This window comes from Folsomia candida, unplaced genomic scaffold, assembly GCF_002217175.1.
Source record: "Folsomia candida strain VU population unplaced genomic scaffold, ASM221717v1 Fcan01_Sc007, whole genome shotgun sequence".
NCBI classification, from domain to species: domain Eukaryota; kingdom Metazoa; phylum Arthropoda; class Collembola; order Entomobryomorpha; family Isotomidae; genus Folsomia; species Folsomia candida.
This window is the reverse complement of record NW_019091199.1, coordinates 720958-738073: the sequence shown is the minus strand read 5'-3', so window position 1 is coordinate 738073 and position 17116 is coordinate 720958. Positions and strand designations below refer to the sequence as shown.

The following is a 17116-nucleotide window of genomic DNA, read 5'->3' as shown; positions in this document are numbered from 1 at the left end:
TAATATTGCTCTTCCAGATCATCTCTCAAATGCAAAGGATTCAAATATTTTATTCATTAAAAAAAGACACATGCAAATACATTTTTGCAATGTATAAATATCAAGCACCAAATCTACTGAATTTTGATTTTGGACAATAACATAAATTTTTTAAACGGTTTTAACAATATGTATTCTTATTATCACATTTCTACAATTTCACAAGTATAAAAATAACCATTTAAAAAGCAAGTAAGTACATACATAAGTAAGTGCTCACCTGTAAAATATTAATCAATAATCAGTCTTATCAACATCGGAGGGTGAGTTGATTGCTAATTGGTCCGATGAGCTAATCTTGTGCCATGGGTCATGCGTTTCATTGAACACAGGGCTGTAACACACACAATGTTTCAACGTAACAGAAAAGCAGTGGGCCCTCAACCGCTCAATTGACTTCTCCTTCGTTGTTGAACAGAACTGTCAAAATGTATTTTAAAAATTAATCTCAACACTGTATCTTATTCAAAATATTGCATTTTATATTACCGAAAAATTGGTAAGTTTTAACCAGCGAAGTGATGGTGCATTACAGAAACCATGGATTATCGTGTTTTCCACAAATCTGAAAGGAAATTCTCCGAAAGAGCCTGAAGTACTTGAATATACCAACTGTAATTTTTTGAGATCTGAAATGGTTCAATACATACACTCATCTTAGCTGAAATGGCTTAAACAAAAAGCATATAAATATGATAATGGATTTTTTTAAATACCCGTCATCTTGGGAAAGCAGAGCGTCATTATATTATTGCACCAACCCATGTCCGTAATGGAACGGACATTTAACTCAAGCTCAGATAGTTTTAGCTTTCTGTAAGTGAAATAGTAAAATTCATAAATGAATCGTCATTAATTGTTCCTTTTTATTAGACTAAAAGTTAAAACGTTAACCCGATGACTTACTTTACAAATTCTTCAAGGGTATAACAAAACACACCATCCGTCTGAACCTGAAGTTTCAGTTTCTTTAGCTTGGGAAGTGTATTGACAATGCTGGTCACTGCATCGTTCTCAATTATTTCCCCGTCCAAGTAAAACTCCTCCAACCCCTCGTGTGCTTGATCTTCATTTGTATACCACGTTAGTAAATTTTGCAACACTTGATCGGGGGTTGAAGGATGAACATTCCATGCATACGCTAAGTTGTTCAAACTCAGTCGTTTCAAAGCTGGGAAATTTTTCAAGAATGAAGAAAGGTTTCCCTGTATTCTCAGATGAAATATATCACTTATTTCTAAATTTGTAACTTTAGGAAGTATTGGAACTTGAAAAGAGAAGAATGGCAGATATTCCCTCTCATTCATTGGAATGTTGGGAGCGAGGTTTTTGATCCCGAGTTTCTTAAACATTTCTCGAAAATGTCCATTTATTTCCATCTCATCGTCATTTTCCTCCTCGTCTTCACTGATACTGTTACTGTCCCACATTTCAACCAATCTTCCGTAGAACATGACGTTCTTTAGTGATTCTGAATGTCTTTGAAGTATTTGATTAATCATGGACGGGATTGTGGTTAATGGGGGCAACTCACAATCTAAACACAGGGTTTCTAATTTGACTTCCTTTTTCAGGTTGACCAACAACTGCAAATCTGCTTCATTCATCACGTTCCTCCAGGTAATGTTTTTAAGCTTGTGGCAAGATGAAGACGTGACGATCGCTTTTGCCACTGCCGTGCCCTCATTAGCAGAAACATCTAAACACTCCAGAGCGGGAGCGACTCTAAACAACGCTGAAAATAATGGGTCGTCCCATAAGCTCAATCTAAGAAGGTAATTTCGATCTAGATAGAGTGCTGTGACACAAATTTTCTTGAGATTTGGCAATATTTTTAATTCCTCAAACATTTTGAGTTCTGGTGCATATTCCGCAGTCTCCAATTCCACAACGATCTCTTCAAGGTTTGGACAAAGTTCTCGAATCTTGTAAAACATGAAATGTTCAGACAATACTGACATTCCATTGACAACATAATTAATTGATTTTAATTTTTCTCCGTTAGTTTTCAACCACAGCAACATTTCTTGCATTCCATTGTTGTGAAATGTTTGTTCCAACTGAATATTTGCAATAGGCATAACATGATCTTCTCTCGTTCTGGCTTGGTTGTAGGTAAAAAACGATCTACAGGCCTTGTCCCTTTGGACATGATCTGTCCATTGTACCGGAAACGAGTTCGTTGGTTCGCGTCCATAGAAATGCCTTGGAATTGTTACTGACTTGAGTTTAAAAAAGGCACTTGCTTCTATCCTCCATTCCTTGCAGACCAACCGACATGTCCTTAAGGTGTGGTAGTCCATGAGTTTGAAAATACTTCGGAGCACCTACATTTCGTCATTAATTAGCAAAAATGCAGCGATAATAAATCATTGTAAACTCCATTTCGCGTGTATGCTTACAACTGCCGGCAATGGAGGAAGGACGACTGAGATTGCGCCATCATTATCCATCGATATTCGATTATCTCCTTAAGTACGCAATAATTTAATAATTATCAGGCTGGAGTATACAAATGAACCTGGAAGTTTAAGACTTGTATTAGACTAATACCTAATTGCAATAAATAAATTAAAATCTACTAAATACTATTAGTAGATTAATCATTATTATTTTGCCAATCTCTAAAACGTATAACTTACCGACGCTACCTTGGATTTAAAGGTCTGAAGAAGTTATTAATTATATTGAATTAGTAATACTCATTGAGTATACAAATTACAAACGACAAGATATCACAGCTGCTGATTTTTCGGTAGTTTTTTTTCTATGAATTCAATTGAATTCCCATGCTCATTGTGTATTGAATTCATATGGATTGTGTTTGAAGTTCGACTCGGATCGGGTCTCATTCTCATCTCATTTGCGATATTTCACGTGTTGCATTGCATTTGCATGTTGCTCAAGAAACAAGTGTATAAATGAGAATACATGGAGAAAAGAGAAAACCAAAAACATTATAAAACATGAGAAATAACGAATGCAAATCATATGTAAATATATCAACTAGCGTGAAGCCTGTCCAAAGACAAGTTCTGATTTTTTCACAGCATTTTATTTGATTTACTAAAATCTACATAGTAATGTAGATGAGCCATTTTTGGGCATATGCAAATAAATGGACTGTAAAATTCCATGCTCTAATCAATCACTTGTAGTGAAGAAATGCATTTGATGTAATGAAATAACGAACAATGAAAGATGAATACGGAGAAAAATTTATTCTTCGCTAATCATAATGCATTTTTTACAAAAATATACATTCGTTGGCATTCCTATTTATATTTTACATATAACGGTTAGTTTGAGTTATATTTTAATAGGCTTACGAAATTGAATGTATGTACCATAAAACTCTTGACCAGAGTTTGTATTGGTTTTATTTTCTTTCACCTCTTCGTGTTCAAAATGTTCGAACCACTCACACAATCATTCATTGAGGACAAATAAAAGTATGCACGAAACGTCCACCTCTCTTTACTACCGTGTTCACTCCAAAAACTTATCAAACATTCGTCCAGCACAAAAATACATGATTATTGATTATATATTCTGATGAATCGATACCAATACATTCTCAATTTTGTATAACGTCTTATGCCATTTACACCAGTTGCAAAGGTTTCCTGTTATTCACACGAGTACAAATGACGAGCTGATTTATACTAGTTTTTGAAATTACGAATAAAAAACTGCACTATATACAATACTTGTTTGACAGCATTGATAATTCAATTTATTTATAAGCTGCATAACATATGAAGCTGACATGAATAAAATTCAGCCATTGTCATTTCCCAACGGTTCAGAACCGACGCCCCTTGGCTTGGAGAGTTTGGTGTCCCTTGATACCATTTTTGTGAAACAAAAAATAGAGCTTCTTGAAGGTAAAATTAAGCATTGTAAATTGCAGTTTGTGTTTTTAACGTTACGATTTCGATATTTCACTTCAGCGATTGTTGGGTGTGAAACAAGAAATCGCTACGTGATCATGAATGACCAGGGTGAAGAGCTTTTCAAGGCGGAGGAAGAGTCCGATTGTTGTACGAGGCAATGCTGCGGCCCCCTCCGACCTTTCGAGCTCACAATTAGAGATGCAAATGACCAGGACGTCATCACCTTTTCTCGACCACTTGCTTGTGGGTTGTGTTGTTTTCCTTGCTGTCTTCAGGTAAAATACAATCACAAATCTTTCAGGTCTTTCGTTTTTATGTCAACTCGGTGTAATCACTAATCAGTATCTTCTTAAAAATGTAATATTTGAAGAACGGTTTGTGAGAGATAATATCTTGTGCCGATTTTCAGTCGATTGCTGTATACGCACCACTTGGACAACTCGCTGGTACCGTGGAACAAGAGTGGACGTGGTGGACACCAAAATTTACCGTGAAAAATTGGGATGGCGTTGATATTTTCAAAATAGTTGGACCATGTTGCACGCTTGCTTGCTTTTCTGATGTGGAATTTCAGATCTTTTCCAGCAAGATGGAAAACGACGAGACTATCTCTACAGATGAGATTGGCAGAATTTCAAAAAAATGGGGAGGGCTCGCGAGGGAAATGTTAACGGATGCGGACAATTTTGGCATTTCCTTTCCAGTTGATTTGGACGTCAGGCTGAAAGCAGTGTTGCTCGGAGCATTATTTTTAATTGTAAGCATTTTGTTTATTCAATTAAAAATTTTGCGAAAATGCACAATTATTTTTCATATTGCAGGATTTCATGTACTTTGAACACAACCAATAAGGCGTTGAAGTTCTAGCCGTATGTAACTACATATGTATAATGCCTGGGATGTTCATTGAAGTTCGATTTTACTATTCCCCTATGTAAAAATGGCAATAAATATGCATAGTAACAATTTATTGCATCTTTTAATTATAGAAAACAGCATTAGTAGCAGTTTATTTTCATGTATTTGTTGAATGTATGTATTTATATCGAAGTGGTCTGTCATATTTTAAGTGGCCTGGAGATTATTAATTATTGATTTTTATCTACCTTGTCTGTGAACAGCTCCTCATTTAGTACGTGTGTGCATTCAGTATACATCAAAGTCAGATCGACCACTGAGAATTTGTCACTGGTCTGACGGACAATCATCATCATCTTAAGACGATGAATATGATTCATTAATATGAGTCAGCTTTCCCACGACTGTCGCATTTGTGCATATTGCGAAAAATATCTGCCATACACGTTCTACATCTTTAAGACAAAATTTCCTTGAACGCTTCAAGAAATATAAATTAAGCATATACATATGTATACATATGTAGATGTACCATTATATGTCAGTATGTCAGGCCTTTAAATTTCAATGCCATATTCTACTCTATATGCAAAAAACAATGTGTATTTAATCTACCATGTATAAATTTAACCCATTTGCAAATAAATTAGTTTCAGGCTGTTATCCCAACCCACTTAAACCAACATAACCACACGCACACACAAAACATCAAACCCAACTTATTTCCAAACCAGTTTCCTGAAAGTATAAATATTTGATGTGTGCATACATAAAGGTCTTTTATAATATTTATAAGATACACATGCAAACCACTACAAACGATAAAAGAACTGCTTCAACATCCACTACCCTTAAACTTGTTCTCACAAAGCTGTTGCGTCACCATATTGCATGAACATGTTGCATACTCGACGTTTGTGTAAAAATGTGCATGAATCGTATAACAACGGAATCACTTTTACTCAATACGAGATCATACATAATATGAGCCAGAATTTTTCATGTGCATGCAGCTGATCTTTGATCTTTGAGTGGGAATGAGCATCATACATTTATACGAACGTATGTACGTACATTAGATGTATGCATATGTATGTACATGCACGTTATGCAACCATATTCACGCTTGGTTTTTGTGTTCAGTTTCATTGAATCAGTTGGTTCGGTTGGTTATCAAAAGTTCAGTGAATATTGAACCGGACCTTCTTCCGAGTAGTCATGGAAATTGGCTTGGTGCGATTGAATTGTTCATCACTCTGTCGGGAGGATGATGTCATGCCAGTAAAAAAAATTGTCACACGCTATCAAAGAATGAACAAAAAAGACATGTCATATTAATTTGGATAACATTCGAGCGAGGAGAATAGTGAAATATAATCATACAAAAGTTGGTGTGCCAAAATCTCAGACGCAATATTTAAAATGTTCAAACCGCTGGTAACTTTGCTCACCGGAAGCAAACCAAAAATTTCGGAACCTTTTTTGGAAGTTTATGCTACCACCTCCGCCCTGAACGAGGAAACGAGTCCCGTCCTCCACATCAATTTCACTTCACTAAATGCCACCGAGAAATTACTTGCACTCGCAAAATCTTATAGCAAAGAGGATCCATTCACAGTCACGTTTGTTACGCATGGCTATATGTCCCACATTAAGAAGGAAGGTGAATACTTCTACGATATTAAGGATGCGATCTTGCGTCGTGGACGAGATAAATCCAATCTCGTGATTTTAGTCGACTGGAGCAGTTATTCTGGAAATACGGTGTTTGACTATGGTTTCGCAATTCACAATGTCCTCAAGGTTTCTGGTTGGGTGGGTGAGTTTGTGAAAGTGCTGCGAACTGAATTTGGAGATAAGGTGTACATTCACGGCATCGGATTTAGTCTGGTAACATAAAAAATATGCACATGTTGTTAATAATAGAGCCGTAATAATTGTTGTTTTTTAACGATACTCAGGGGGCACATCTAATGGGTAATGCGGCGGAGGGATTGTTGGAGGCGGAAAGTGATGGGAGAAAGTGGTTCGATCGGATAACTGGACTCGACCCTGCAGGACCGGGCGTAGTGTTTAAGGAAGGCATTTTCTCATTGATGCATCATCAGACGGGACGTTTGAGAAGTGAACATGCTGATTTGTAAGCAGTTATAAAAAAAAGTCCTGATTTGCATACACATCGTAAGCGTGAAAATAATATGTCCTTCTTGTTCTGCAGCGTTGATGTAATTCACACTTCAGACCATTTAGGTTAGTGCACAAGTGAAGTGTGCAGAACACAAATATGATATTACATAGTGCTAAATATGTATAAGTCACAGCTAAATAAATGCGTTTACTAAAATTGCAGGAACCACAACGCGTCTAGGGCACGTCGACTTTTACATAAATTGGGGTGAGTTGAAATATCGTAGGGTTATCGGAAGTTTACAAAGTGTATAACAAATTGCATTGTGCAGGTTCCACACAAAAAGGTTTTCCGAATATTGGTTACCTGAACGTTCCGAGTCATATTTTCTGCTTGAAACTCTTTCTGCACACGATATTGGACGAAGAAAGTAAGGATAAGTATGCCTCATCATCTCACATCCGCGACTTGGAGACCAAGCAGATTGACGATATTCCCGACAAGACAGCTACGATGGGGTACTTTTGTCAAAAGGAGGCAAGGGGAATGTATTACTTGGAGGTTGATGGGAAAAAATTGTAAAATTCTGGAAAAATGTATGTATTTGAGTGAATTTCTGGTCATTATTGGTTGTGATAGACACGCACGAGATTTGCTTTATTTAAATCAGATTAGTTCAATATAATTTATCAACTATATCGCATGCCATATTTTAAAATGAATTGATAAAACTTTGTATGTACTCGTCTGATCTTTTTAAATAGTGGTAAATTAGTATGAAAGTCAGAATACTGTATGAATCAGTCACCACGAAACATAGTCACAGATCGCATTGTTGAGTTTGCAAGTCACGTAATCTGCAAATCTGCATTATACATATGTATGCAATGTACTTCTGCAATAAACTTAATTTCGAGGGGCAGTATGAGAAAGATTAAAAAATATGCAAGCAATTGACCATGTATTATGTTTGCTTGTTGTTTTGCTTATATAAAATAACTTAAGCACTCTGCTAAGCACTCCTAAGTACAAAAAATCTTTTAATTAACTGTAAATATTGATTAAGTTGAAATAACTTGTGACTTGGTAAACGATGGAAAGAATTATACAGGAGAATAATTTAAACCTCTTGATCCCCTCGTTGGATGGAGTTTGATCTTGATTGTGGATATTTTAAAGGTTATGCAAATTAATAAAAATAAACGAACCGTAATTTACAGGGAAATGATACTGGGGAATGAAATACTTAAATTTTCAAAACTTGAACCCAACTTAAATTGATTTGATAACATAATGTTATAAGGATAATGGATTATTTGTGCATCCTCTCAACTCTCACGTATCTACTATATTGTATGTATATTTTTAATCAGTCTATGTAGAATGGAGCATTTCTGAGGACTAGGAATAATCAAAAATATGATGGAAAATTCGGGGTTTATTCAAATTATGAAATTTTAAATGAGTGACGACAAATCCGTGCGACATAGCAGTTTATATTTTCATTTAGAAAATGTTTGAACAATAATAATGAAGGTGAAGGTATTCACAAATATCTTCATATACTTTGTATTATAAAATAGTTTACGAAGAAAAAACAAGGGGCCACGCTTTGTAAAAATCTTAAACATGATCAAAATCTTCGACGCTTACAATATATCGTAACCTAACTTACATATTTTACGATGCGAAGAATACTAGGGGAACAAACGAAAGCATAATGAATCCCCTCAATATATTATGTGGATATCGACTATAATTATATGGCTCTATTCTTAGAATTAATGTAATCCCAAGAAGGAATTGGTTCAAATGTAATGTACGTATATTTACAATAATTATTCAATTTTTAAGAAATTTCAGATAGATTGAAGAAACTGAAAGTTGCACGACCCATTGGCATGCTATGGATAACATTTTCATTTTGTCGGTGAATAAGGGGTCAAAAATTACAAGAAATTACTAGAAAGTTCCTTGCTGCACTGCGTATCATGTTGTTGAAGTTGTCCTTGCCCCATGCAGACCAACCGGCCAAATCGACATGTGCCACTCCATATCTCCTTTATTCGCCCTTGTTGCAAAATATCCATTCTTCTTCCTCCTCGTCTTTGGCAGCAGCAGCAGCACAAATTTAGCTCGGTCTTCAAAAGCTTTAATTTCTTGGCACAAATTGATAGTGGTTTATTTATGAGTACGTGCCATTGTAGCAGTCAACTCATGCAACTGTTAACACTGGTCCATCATTAGTACACAGTAAAATAAACAAACAAAACTCATAAATATTCAACATTATTAATAGCACTGGTAAGAAGTAAACCACAAAGTTTAGCACTTTGACCCACGAATACACCACACAATTAAAAACAGCATGTCTTCTGTGTCTCGTGGACCTCCGGGGGGAATTGCCGGATCTGGATGTGACGTGTGGGGGAGTGCGAACAGGGGTGCCACACCCTCGGGAACCTGGGGCGTGGACGTCGCCAGCATCGTCCCCGTGTCCATGGATAGTGTGTTTACCAGCATAAACGTGGAGGAAACTGTGACCAACATCAAGACAGATGTGAAATCTTTGGTTAACTGGTATTTAATTTTCCAATTGTAATTGTAAGGAAAGTATTTTGTGATTGACTTGATTTTTTTTGCTCTTTGTCTAAATAATTCTAGCCAGGATAAAGAAAAACAATCCATTGCAGTTTCTTCTATCGCGGAGAAAGTGGATTCTCTTAGAAAATTGTTGCAAATGGAAGCAGAATGTCACGAAAGGAAAGCAGAGTATTTTCAGAAAATCTGTGATTCTGTCATGATCTCGAGTTTGTTGGAATGTGGAATCCCCCTCCTTCGTGGAAAAGGGGCTCAACTTCTGTACCATCTTTTCAAGCGTGAAGATCAAGCTTCCACCCCGGCATACGTCAAGCTTAAGGATAAGTCAATCTATACGGATTTGGTCACTTTGGTGGATAGTTGTGAGGGAGAAGTAGCAAAATTCTGGGGTCTTTGTGCTCTGGAATTTTTTATTCGTCTCAGTGCAGCAGCAAGAAATGCTTTTATGGTGGAATCTGATGGGTCCGTATAAAATGAGCATATAAAACAAAATTATCAACAGTATTTTAATGCATTGTCTTCCAAACTAATCGAACTGTAGGGTGGCAATACTTATGCGGATCAAAGATGGTTATTCGCACTCAGTTGATCTGCAGAATGCAACGGACCGAGTTTTAATCAGTCTAGAGAAGGGTGATCGAGGTGCGAATCGTAATTTTGGTCCTGTGTATCAGCCCCCACCTCAGTACCAACAACAACAACAACAACTACCACGATACCAACAGCATCATAATGAGGATAGAAGACCAGGAACAGGAAGAGATTTTCCCACTATTGGCATTTGGCAGCCACCTCCACCACCCCCGCCAACGGTCGCGGCTGTTGCTCCTGTGACATCATCACCTGCATCATCTGGAAATCAACCTATACCGCCGTCGTCGTCGTCAGCCCCTCCTCCTCCAAGGGGTCCGACTACTTCTACTACTGCACCGCCACGAGCAGCAGCAGGCACCTTCGCTATAGGAGCCTGGTGCCCAGAGAAACCTTAGTGAATTGAGTACATGGCAATATGGAGAGGAGAAAAAAAGACTGATTTAAAAAAATCGCACACCTTTAATTAACCCATCTCTAGTAGTATTAGTTTAGTAGTAGTATCACTTATCCTTTACGTTGTTATTATTAGGTTAAGATTATCTTTACTTTATTTCATCATTATTATTTGCGCATGAATAACAATAACGCTCTCGATCGACCACCCCAGATCTCGTCTGTTTAAAAGTTTTATTCAATCTTTAAGTTATTTCATTAGCCCATATCCATCTCATGGGCTCAATTATTTTCTTAGCTGGTTAGTTTGATTATAAATGCGATTCAAAACAAAAACACACAAACCAGGAGGTATACTTGTACTACCCCTTCATTCATACCCAATAATACAATGTAATACAATGGATGAATTGTATTGACCTACCTACTCCAATAGTCATTCATTTCACACTGCCTGTATGTATCTACTTTATCCAGGTAAGTTGATTTAAAGGCATATTTAAAGTACTTACATAAATATTAGTGAAACACAATTACTGTTATTCATGAAGGATTTCATTTATTTTACAGATAGAAGTTAAACCCTGAATTTATTATCTTTGGAATGATATAATGGACAAACCTTCTGCAAGATTAGTAGTTACAATAATACTATTACTACTTCCATTGAACTTGGAGTCGGCCCCCAGAAACAGAAGACATTACCAGGACTTTGAGAGTACGAGCGGAAGCGAGGAGGAGGAGGATTCTCATTCTGATGAATTAAATTATGGGCAGGATGAAAATTATGAAGATAGTTATGAAACAGCCAATGACGAAGAAGATGATTGTACGTGTATTGCATCCATTCATATACATTTATCTGTCTGACGGTTTCGGATTTGGTTGTATTGTTTTTAATACTCCAGACTACCAGGACGAACCCAACTCTTCTTCGAGAATCGAATCTGACCAAGGAGGAAGATCCATGGGTGACAGTAATGCCAGACCACTTTCTCCCTATGGAAACACCCCCGGTGGATATGCACAATACAGCCCAAGTGGTTATGCCCCTTCTCCAGGCTCATATCCTCTATCAAGCTATGGGAAACCATTCCAAGGTGGCCCCACACGGCCGATTGTTGCAGGATATGATGGTATGAATACATATATTACTCACATTATCATTTTTCAATTCATATTGATTATTATTATGGTTATGCATTTAAGCCGGCTGTAATAACCAGAAAGTGGGAACGGTAGTCGCTAACTCGAAAGCAGACATGGGCCAATCGACCGCAAATGCAGCCAGCATGCGTGGAGGAAACGTTTTGGCGAATGCTGTAAATGGAACTCGGGCCGTTGCAAATGCTCTTACAAACTGTGGTGGCGATTCACAAGCAAATTCAAAAACTTGGGGAAGTGGTGGGTCTCTGTCTAATTCCATCGCGAAAGGGTATGGAAGTGCTCTTAGTACTTCAGAGTCTAATGGGGTGGGATCAGCGAGGGCGAATTCAAATGCAAAATCAGGAACGGCCAAAACGAATTCGATTGCAAGAGGAGGAGGTGCGTCTAATTTTCATTTTGTTTCCCTCCTTCAGAATGAAAATATTTTCATGAATGTCATGCATATACTTAATAGGTGATGCTATAAGCAAATCGATCACAAGTGCTGGTGGAAATTCGATTTCAAACTCATGGGCCACCTTAGGAGGCAGTGCCAAGTCAACATCCCTCACAAAAAACGGTGGAAACGCGTTATCTTCATCCACGTCGATGGGAAGTGGGGACGCCATATCTGTAGCAGTTGTTGATTGAATTATAGTGTCACTTTATGATTCGGTTGAGTTACCCGACTTGAGAAGTAGGTGTTTAAAGGATTACAGTTTACTTTTTTTAAATTGTTCCTCTCATCTGAGTGTCAAAGCTGAAATTAATTTACCTAATCCTTAATTCATCCTACTTATGAAAATGGCAACAATATTTCAAAATGTCTCTGTGTGTATTGAACAGATAAAATAGTATAAATTCATGTTCTACTAATCTCAATAAAAATGTATGTACAATCCAAAGTTGAGTTGATTATTTAACAAAATTATTTCCCTGACATAAATTCTTGTACGTACCATTCTTGTAATTTTCTGAGCAATAGGAAACAATAGTGGAAATAATGCTGACAACGTGTTTGTCAGGATGGATCTATAATGTATTCCTCTAAATCAATTGTGAAAATGCGAGACAAAGACACACAAGTTCAATACTGCATAGTATGCATTATACATAAGTAATCTCTGCAATTAAGACTTTTTCATAATGTCAGGACAACTTTGATACTTCAGTACCACACCCTTTCTTCCCCCTTCTTCCGTTTCCTAAATTAAATGCTTGAGTGTAAAATACAAAAGATTCATGCACACTAAAGGAAGATCTAGTAATATCCGAATTTCGATGAATTTCTTAGCGATATCCACGCTCATGTCCCACTTGACTGATTTTTAAATCTCATCTCAATCTTCGTTAACAGTTTACAAAATTGTCACACCCAAAGTTCGAATTTGGTATAAAAAGACGATTAAGTATAAATCTCCGTCAGATCATTGAGTCACTGCTTAAAAGTTTGTGTTTTATAGACAACTGATCTTCAATCCGAAAGTTGTGAAGATCAAGTTTCCGATATTAAATTAAAAATTTTGCATACATAGATAATTTTATTTCACACTTTTTTTGAAAAAAAAGGCAAACGTTGAGATGGGAACTGTTATGAAATATGTAAGCTGTAAACTTTAATATTTATAGAATTATACGCTTCTATATATAACTATTAAAAACATATTTGGTACATAAAATAATATTTTTTAGTATGTCAAGTTTGCAACCATAATTTTGGTCTGGGTCCTACTTGCCGGACTGACAGAGGCTGGATATAAGAAATACGGTGTTTTACCATGCGTTATTATGTGACTTGAAATTTCACGACTTTAATCTGCAATGTCATATTTCGGTAGGTGGTTTCGGGGGAGGAGGTTTTATAGGCGGAGGCGGAGGTAATTTTATGTAATACGCAATGACAATGACTTGGTGGAATTCATAATGCTAATTAATATTTTGTATAGGTGGAATCGGTGGCGGTATTAATGACCATTATTAGCAAATCAGTTATTATTAAAACATAAGTGGTGATCCTGCATTGATAGGTTTCGGTGGAGGTGGCCATTACAAGTACAAGAAATATTACGGTGGGGGTGGATTTGGTACTTTTGATATGAGAAACAATTTCATTATTTTTTGAGGTCGAGACTGTATTTTTTATTGTTTGTTATTTTATTTTCTAGGAGGAGGTGGTGGATTTGGAGGTATAAATATAACCGTTGTTACACTATTTTAAATCTATTTATTAAATTCAATTATTACAATTACATTATAATTGAAGGATGCTAATCAGTCTTACTAACATGAAAAGACCAAGGATTTACGAAACAATGGGATGGATTAAAAAATTGAGATACACGTTACTATTAATAATATTTATCTTATTTTCTTATTAAATTGTACTTCATCTAATGGTTTGATCCATACGTAATGTGGAAATAATGAACCTTTATAAATCATAATATATTTATAAAAAATTACATCACTCTGTGTGATTTATTTATGATTGATTGATTTAATCATGCATCACGGCTAACAGGTTTCAAGTGTAACATCGTTACTCTTTCCATACGTCAAGGATAAAGTTGTCCTACCACGAAGCAATTACTTATCATCACTTTGAACATTTCAGTTAATCTGATAATCTACATTATCCATCAGGTCGTTATCAATCCTTTTGACAAGCAACTGAATTTTTTCGTCGGTATGTACAGTTCATTATTTGTAAGTAAAAAAAAGTAGATTCATTTTTAAAATTCTCTGACAAGGACATTGCACACACTCGTTACTGATTGTGCCTAATTGTCCAACGGTGAGGAAGGACCCTGCAAATTTTTTTTGAAATTCGTACAATAAATTTAACAATGAAATTGCCAGCGTTCGTTTTTGGAACGGTACCTCTCATGGTCTCATTCTACGCTCGAAAATACATAGAGGAAGACAAAGCACAAACCTTGACCGAACTGGAAAATGATTTTGGCATTCCCCGAATCAAGAAATACGACTTTATCGTCGGTAACATATGCATTTATTCAATCTGAAATCATAGTTTGGATTTCGAGAAGCAGATTTATGCAAATTATTACAATTTTAAATATTCGCAGTTGGAGGGGGCTCAGCGGGCTGCATTGTTACAGGGAGACTTTCCGAGCGTTTTAATGTGCTCTTGTTGGAAGCTGGAGGTAAACCTGTCCCTCTGGCACACGTTCCAATATTTACACGTGAGGTTGCAGTCGACCCGGACACAAACTATTTGTACAAATCCGTCCCTCAGAGGAACATGTCCTTAGTAAATGGAGGGGTATGAGCGAGCATCCGAATGAATAACGTAAATTCGTGATACATAATAAAAATAACGCATCCATTCATAAATAGGTAGTTGGGATTGAAACTGGGAAAATGCTGGGTGGTTCAGGGTCACACAACGATATGGGACACCAGCGTGGGTCGCCGCACGATTGGAATTACTATGCCTCTGTAACGGGGGACCCTTCTTGGCGATATGAGAATGTGCTCCCTTTCTTTAAGAAATCTGAGGATTTTGTGGGATTTTTGCTTCAACCGGAACAAGCTGGTATTGATGCTTAACTATGAATTGTTTTTCCTTTGCGCGTAATTAAATACTTCTTCACGGAGTAGAGTATTACGGTCAAGGAGGTCCCCTCACAGTCGACACTCATATGCCAGCTTTCTTTCCAATATGGGCTGATGCTGGCAGAGAACTGGGATATCCAGTGGCAGACCCAAATGCCCTACAAATTCCGAGTTAGCCTATTTTTTATGTTCTTATATTGGTTGCGCAATACTCTATAGACGTTGTTAAAACACAAATTTGAAATTACAATAACAGGCTTCGCCCCGTTTCAAAAATTGATTGACAAAGGAGGTCGAGTTAGCACATACAACAGATATGTTTTACCATACGAGGGAACAAGGGCCAACTTGACAGTCATTCGATATGCCACTGTCACACAAGTACTTACATATGAATAATTTCTCGAAAAACCAATTATTTAATAATCTTCCACGAAACACATATGTAATTACAAATGTCCAACTGGTTCAGATTCTACTGGACAAGGACAATACTGCGTATGGAGTGGCGTTCCTTCGTCACGGGATACCTCAAATTGCCCATGCCACCAATGAAGTTGTGCTCAGTGCGGGGGCAATCAATTCCCCTCTTATCTTAATGATGTCGGGAATTGGACCTCGAGATCAATTGGAAGCTGCAGAGGTAATTAAGTAATCCACAATTATGTATTAATGCTTCTGACGTGTAACATGGGATGTGTATGTATTACAGATCCCAGTAAAAGTAGATCGTCCCTTCGTGGGGCAAAATCTTGCTGATCACATCCACGTCTTTTTCGGAAGCTTCTCCTTCAACTCGTCTGCAATTCCGTACTTGCCCTTTGTTCCCGAGGAAGATCTGGAGGCTGCCTTAACCGAATATTTGGAAACCGGTCTAGGCGAGTTTGGCGAACTTCAAGAAAGTCCGCAAGCCTTCTTTTCGAGTTCAAGGGCTGTGGCTGAAGGGGAAGGACATTGGCCAGATGGACGCATTTCCATTGACGTTGCATGTCCGATAAGTTTCTCGGCGGAAGAAAGTCTCACAAAAGTTTGCTTCGTCTCCGAACTTGACCGACCCAAGTCGAGGGGTAGTGTTACCCTAAATTCTAGCGCCTTCTTGTCCGGGTCGACCGATTTTGTCCAGTTGGCAAATGTTGATTTTAACGGACTAGGCATTCCTTCCGATTTGGATGTGATTTTAGACGGTATGTACTACAGTATTATTTAGCATTTTTTTAGCAGACTGAAGCGGTTAACTATTGAGAAACTTTTAACTTTTTGGGTTCAAGTTTTTAATCCTGATTCTAATTAAGAAAATTGCTTCAAAAATTGTCAGGAATCGAACTAATCTTCAAGGTGGTCGAGGAAACAGAGTCATTCGCCTCTCTTGGGGCGAGATATGATGGAACCCAAATTCAAGGGTGTGAAGAGTATCTTTTCCGGTCGAGGGAATATTGGGCATGCTACACTCAGCAGCTAGTGACCACAGCCATTCACATGGTGGGAACTTGTGGCATGGGAAGCGAGGCCAGCTCAGTTACCGACTCCAAATTGAGGTCAATTATTGTCCTAGTATTACTTATTCCTGCCATTTCTTACTTTTGTGGCGATATTTCATGGACATTTTTCGTGTATTCAGGGTTCGTGGAGTGACTGGACTCCGAGTCGTGGACGCTTCAGTCCTACCAACAACTCCAAACGCCAACCTAAACGGTCCGGTTATTCTAGTCGCTGAAAAAGCAGCTGCCGATATTGCCAGTGATTGGTGATTGTAGGAGTAATCAGTGCTTGTAAATTAGCTTCATTGTTTTTATTCTTCATATGAATGCTATTTAATCGATAATTCGAATTGTGACATTGGCTGAATAAATTATAATAATTGCAAATTGTTTTTATTGAAAAGACA

General features: G+C 37.3%; 5 protein-coding genes across 7 annotated transcripts; 4 read left to right on the top strand and 1 right to left on the bottom strand.

Annotated features, from left to right (window-relative positions):
* Positions 1-25: 25 nt before the first annotated feature.
* Positions 26-2869, bottom strand: LOC110852322. Its single transcript, XM_022100359.2, has 6 exons — positions 2682-2869; positions 2442-2560; positions 946-2366; positions 756-853; positions 529-668; positions 26-459 (listed from the first exon to the last, which is right to left on the bottom strand). The coding sequence occupies exons 2-6, from the start codon at positions 2490-2492 to the stop codon at positions 274-276; spliced, it is 1896 nt and encodes a 631-aa protein (XP_021956051.1). The 5' UTR covers positions 2493-2560; positions 2682-2869; the 3' UTR covers positions 26-273.
* Positions 2870-2921: 52 nt separating this feature from the next.
* Positions 2922-5463, top strand: LOC110852015 (phospholipid scramblase 1). Of its 2 annotated transcripts, XM_035853914.1 has the most exons (4): positions 2926-3926; positions 3993-4210; positions 4345-4692; positions 4757-5461. In XM_035853914.1, the coding sequence occupies exons 1-4, from the start codon at positions 3809-3811 to the stop codon at positions 4784-4786; spliced, it is 714 nt and encodes a 237-aa protein (XP_035709807.1). In that variant the 5' UTR covers positions 2926-3808; the 3' UTR covers positions 4787-5461. The 2 variants fall into 2 exon arrangements, with proteins under 2 accessions (XP_035709806.1, XP_035709807.1); XM_035853913.1 differs by having other exon boundaries at positions 2922-4210; positions 4757-5463.
* A 465-nt stretch (positions 5464-5928) lies between these two features.
* Positions 5929-8149, top strand: LOC110851818 (phospholipase A1 VesT1.02). The gene is made up of 5 exons (XM_022099724.2): positions 5929-6683; positions 6755-6933; positions 7012-7043; positions 7144-7188; positions 7253-8149. Exons 1-5 carry the CDS (start codon positions 6216-6218, stop codon positions 7501-7503), a joined length of 975 nt encoding a protein of 324 aa, XP_021955416.1. The 5' UTR covers positions 5929-6215; the 3' UTR covers positions 7504-8149.
* A 701-nt stretch (positions 8150-8850) lies between these two features.
* Positions 8851-12560, top strand: LOC110852578. 2 transcript variants are annotated; one of them, XM_022100679.2, is made up of 8 exons: positions 8851-9225; positions 9289-9501; positions 9586-9984; positions 10064-10986; positions 11080-11338; positions 11418-11645; positions 11719-12054; positions 12131-12560. In XM_022100679.2, exons 2-4 carry the CDS (start codon positions 9290-9292, stop codon positions 10509-10511), a joined length of 1059 nt encoding a protein of 352 aa, XP_021956371.1. In that variant the 5' UTR covers positions 8851-9225; position 9289; the 3' UTR covers positions 10512-10986; positions 11080-11338; positions 11418-11645; positions 11719-12054; positions 12131-12560. The 2 variants fall into 2 exon arrangements, with proteins under 2 accessions (XP_021956371.1, XP_021956370.1); XM_022100678.2 differs by having other exon boundaries at positions 8851-9501.
* Positions 12561-14217: 1657 nt separating this feature from the next.
* Positions 14218-17096, top strand: LOC110852577 (glucose dehydrogenase [FAD, quinone]). Its single transcript, XM_022100677.2, has 9 exons — positions 14218-14652; positions 14742-14938; positions 15013-15211; positions 15277-15402; positions 15488-15612; positions 15704-15874; positions 15944-16415; positions 16547-16766; positions 16850-17096. Exons 1-9 carry the CDS (start codon positions 14502-14504, stop codon positions 16977-16979), a joined length of 1791 nt encoding a protein of 596 aa, XP_021956369.1. The 5' UTR covers positions 14218-14501; the 3' UTR covers positions 16980-17096.
* Positions 17097-17116: the final 20 nt, after the last annotated feature.